Source organism: Macrobrachium nipponense, chromosome 24, assembly GCF_015104395.2.
Source record: "Macrobrachium nipponense isolate FS-2020 chromosome 24, ASM1510439v2, whole genome shotgun sequence".
In the NCBI taxonomy this organism is placed as follows: Eukaryota; Metazoa; Arthropoda; class Malacostraca; order Decapoda; family Palaemonidae; genus Macrobrachium; species Macrobrachium nipponense.
The window spans coordinates 5,680,511-5,685,510 of record NC_061091.1 but is presented as its reverse complement, the minus strand read 5'-3'; the positions used below and the strand labels follow the sequence as shown (position 1 = coordinate 5,685,510).

General features: G+C 39.7%; 2 protein-coding genes across 2 annotated transcripts in view; one reads left to right on the top strand and one right to left on the bottom strand.

Annotated features, from left to right (window-relative positions):
• Positions 1–846, top strand: part of LOC135203709 (hemocyanin B chain-like) — a 2,969-nt gene extending 2,123 nt beyond the window's left edge. The window contains exons 2-3 of the mRNA XM_064233613.1: positions 1–84; positions 401–846. The exon at positions 1–84 is cut by the window's left edge and continues 1,440 nt beyond it. Of these exons, the coding sequence (XP_064089683.1) occupies positions 1–84; positions 401–846 (530 nt within the window). The remainder of the gene's footprint in view (positions 85–400) is intronic.
• Positions 1–5,000, bottom strand: part of LOC135205775 (trypsin alpha-3-like) — a 281,700-nt gene that overhangs the window by 227,301 nt on the left and 49,399 nt on the right. The window lies entirely within an intron of this gene.

Here is a 5,000-nt window from a genome sequence, read left to right as displayed (position 1 = left end):
CACGGTATGACAACAACGGGGAGGAATACTCATTTGACGAGGGTCGCTGGAACTGTATTGAACTGGACAAATTCTGGAAGAAGTGTATGTATGCGATCTACTTCTTATATTTTTGCTCAAAATGAATTACTCGAAAGGTACTTCTTGCCATGTCATATTTTCTTATTCACTTGCTAAAAATTAAAAACTACAGATATTTCTTGCTATGTCATAACAACAGTAATCTAGTTTTATATAAGATATATTTCAACAGGTAATCCTCTTCCACTGTAACGTATCTCTAAGGAAAAGTTAAAAAGCTCAACTGGCTATTTGGTTAAACATATTGTAAGACTTCACTTAAATGAGTGAATAATATCAGTACTTTTATATTCATTTTTTATCCCCTTGCCTTCGTCAGTAACACCCGGAGGAAACCGCATCGTCCGTAAATCAACCGATTCTTCTGTCACGGTCCCTGATATTCCTCCCTTCCAAACACTGATCGACGCTGCTGACCAAGCTGTCGCTGGTAACGGAGAATTCCACATGCCCGAGCACCAACGTTCCTGCGGCATCCCCAACAGGATGCTTCTGCCCAAGGGTAAGGAGCAAGGTATGGACTTCGCCCTCATCCTGGCAGTGACCGATGGATCCTACGATGCCACCCACTCCGATGCTGCTGAGAGCGAGCACGGAGGCAGCCACGCCCTCTGTGGCTCTCACGGAGAAGTCTATCCTGACAGAAGGCCCATGGGCTTCCCCCTGGATCGACGCATTCCAGACCGGAGGGTTTACGACGAGACGACCAATTTCAAGCTCACCATCGTCAAGGTCTACCACGAAGAACATGACCACGATCTTTAAACAATTCGCTCGCTTCTTGAAGTTCTTTTTATATTTTTGGGAGCTTTGCTATCAGCTAAAATGTTCTCAGATTTCCAGACCTAGAAGAGGTCCTCATATATAACCTGCATTAATTAGAAAATTTATGTCTACTTGAGCCTTTCTTTTCTAACTTTACATGCCGGTCGATGGTACTCGGCCGATACAGAGCTATATTTCAGGAGATGAATCTCAGTGCTAAATGCATTCAGGGTTGGAGTCCAACATGTGAGAAACAATACTCCTTTCTTTCTGTTTTTATTTATGCCATCCATATACCCCATTTATGACCAACCCTTCAACAATCGAATAACAATGAAATATACTCTAAACTCCAATCCAGAAAGGAAAAATAAAACATATATGTGAGGCAAAACTTAATGTATTGGCGTATGAAGCCAACTTCCATTCGAGAGGAAATTGATGATATTCTAAATCCAAAGAACTTTTGAGATACTACCCACCTACAAGAGGTCGAATGTCATAAAATCATACATTTCATTAAGGCACAGTTCGTGCACTTCTGGAATAAAACCTATTAACATTAAAAACTTCATTAATATATACTATATATATATATATATATATATATATATATATATATATATATATATATACTGTTGTGCGAAATCATATAGACAAAATTAGATTTCTTAAAATACTTAAAAACAAACCTATCCAGTACATGGCTAAAAAGTGACTAAACACACACACATACACACACACACACACACACACACACACACATATATATATATATATATATAGATATATATATATATATATACATATATATATATATATATATATATATATATATATAGATATCTATATAGATATATATATATATATATATATATATATACCTATATATATATATATATATATATATATATATATAATATATATATATATAATATATGTATGTATGTATGTATAAATTAAAGGGAATGGAAAAGAGTAAGATAACAGGTAATTCGAGATAATCACAAGCACTGACCTACCGTACGAATTCAAGTACGTATCTTGGAGGCTGAAAACACACTCGATCACGCACATAGGCGTTGAGCATTATTTCTTTTAAATTTCTGAATATGATTTACATATTCAGTAAGCACAATAATCCCAATAATATTTCATCTCTTTTCTAAACGATGTTGCAGCTCTCATCAGTTTCGGACGTAAGTGTCCAATCGAAAGAGAAAGATAAAAGCAAGAAGAGAAGGACGTATACATCGTGGGAAGGGGTAGAATATGGGAACACAGAAGTAGAAATAGACATCCAAACGATGTTTACCTGCTGTACCGTAGTACGTGTAACTTCTGTGAGGGTAATTAAACTTGTTTTTTTATACTATCTGTTACTTATTGTACTTACAAAAGTGTACAGTCATCACACCTTCATAACATAAGTACGTATATTGTAGCCCATACTTTTCAATACTTGTTCGACATTATGTATTCAACTCTCCTCCTCCTCCTTCCAAATTAAACTCTTCTTCAATGGCGAGCTTGACGGCGCCGTGCTACGCTGCGCTGGAACCTGACGCTGCCCGTCATGTCTCCCCCACCCTACCGATACCAATCCCCTACCTACCCTGCTCCACCTGAGGCGGACAAACAGGTCTGCAGGAGGATGGTGGATGTGTCATATCTCCCCTATCTACCCCGCCCTCACCCGGGCCGGACAAACAGGTTTGCAAAAAGAGGGTGGATGTGCCATGTCTCCCCTACCTTCCCAATCCCTTACCTACCCCACCAACACCCAGGGTGGACAAACATTTCTGCAGGAGGAGGGTGAATGTGTCATGTCTTCCCCACCTTTTCAATCCCCTACCTACCAACCCACACGCAGGGTGGACAAACAGCTTGCAGGAGGAGGGTGGATATGTCATGTCTCCCCAGCCTTCCCGATGCCCTACCTTCCCAACCCACGCCTGGGGCGGACGAACAGGATCCACTCTGATTTTATTAATGTAGATTACCATCCCTCTCCCTGATTTCTCTAGCATCATTCCTTTGTCTCAGATCCAGTTTTACGCACCTAACTAGTCACTCTCCCTTCTATATACATGCTCTGACAATCTTTACCTGGTCTCTCAAGAAATTTGTCATTTACGTTGCGTATCCTCAGCTTCCCCAGTAGCCTCTCGATGTTGTCGCAATCTATTCTGGTATTTTTATCATCATTATCATTACTATTATCTAAAATATTCAAATAACAATATGAAACCAGCCTTGAATGCCATAAAAGTGCGAGGCCTGATTCCACGTAAGAGTGACCACTCTGAACAACTGAAAACAGAGTAGAGATAATGAATGGAAAATAAAATAGCACACACACACACACACAGACATATGAACGGTTATCTGGCACTGGGCAGCGTGATACTGTGCCACCTTATTAATGAAATGGGTATCCTGGTGTTCTTCAAGGCGAGTAACCCATACTGGTGATTGGGACTTCCGCACTGAAGGTCAAAAGGGATCTACTCCTATAGTAGATTCACATCAGCCGCGCATTTGATGTCTAGGCCAGTCCCTTATGACACTCCTGATTGGCTGTTTATAAGCCAATCGCAGGGCTGGAAACTCTCTTCAGTCTCCCTCGAGAGTTCACATAGGCAGGATGTATGTTCTACCTCTCCTGAGGTATACGTTTGAAAGACGTATCCCTCAAGAGAGGTGGAACATACATCCTGCCCATGTGAACTCTCGAGGGAGACTGAGAGTTTCCAGCCCTGTGACTGGCTTATCAACAGCCAATCAGGAGCGTCATAAGGGAAGGGCCTAGACATAAGATGCACGGTTGATGTGAATCGACTATAGTAATAAATCTATGTAACCTTCTACGGTAATGAAAAAAGATCTTTTGTTAAGTGACATCAATACACATATTTCTCTAAAGAGGTTCTTAACTTTTTTTAATTACAACAACCCCCCCCCCCCCCCCTCCTCCATCTCTCTGAGTCGGTCCTTCCCTCCACGCCACCCGCCCACCCCTCACAAACCCCTTGCATCTATGAATAAACATTCCCTCCTACATTTGAAGGAAAACAAAAAATAAACAAAAAATCGAAAGAGAAGGGGACTTTTGTATTCTTCTGGGAATGAATTCACGAGAGATACTTGACACTGCTTTTTGGCGACTCTTTGTTGTGAGAATGATGAACATAATTAAGATAATTTTTTTAAATTTTTCCATAAGGCTCGCGAGTCCCCTTTGATAAGTGCTGACGCCCCCTTAAGGGGGGCGCGTGACACCCCCCCCCCCCCCGGGTTAACGACCACTGCTTTAGACAATGGTACATAGAAAACGAACACAAAGCACTGACAAATGTCCGATAATCAATAAGGACCACAAAAGATCTAAGTGTGCTCAAAAGGCACAAAAATAAATAATTAAATACATAAAGTTCATATGAGTAACCAACAAGATCAAAACGTGGAATAATTAAAGTGGAAAAATAAAACAACTATAGTTATATTCTCCGTGTTTATCTTTCATAGGCTTTTCCACCAATTTGCTACGCTAATACTTAATAAACTTCGGAGTAAAATGAGACAATTCTGAATAAAAATTTCCCAGAAGTGAGGATTTTCTTAGAAAATTACGTATAAATTATATCTGATGACAGATCTTATAACCCTGTCAAAAATAAATTCGAAAATATTTATATAAAACAATCACTAGCCTTTTGCTTAGTGCTTTGCGGTGTCTACGAGACTGGATAGTTACAAGGCTCAAATTCTGTAACAAGACTTTGGAGAAACTCCAACATGAAATCGAGAAAACAGAAAAATGTCAAAATGTAAAACAATCGCATATTTTCCATAGTTTTCATCTCGTTTACGATACGTCCTATCGCCTTTTTAAGTCTCCCCCTCTTTTCATTTGCATAGATGTACGTAGGTCACCGATAGTAACAGGGACAATGTTTACAATTACGTTAATTAAACGCTAAAGTAGGGTCTCTCTCGAAACTGTGGAGCTTGCACGGCATATAAAAAGGCCTATTATTTATTTGTTTACAGCTGTATCAACAGGACATTCCGAACCTGTACGAAAGACGACCTTGGTTAACGAATACCTCAATTCAGAGCCTGATTTCTTTCACCTCCCAAGTACTGCAAGT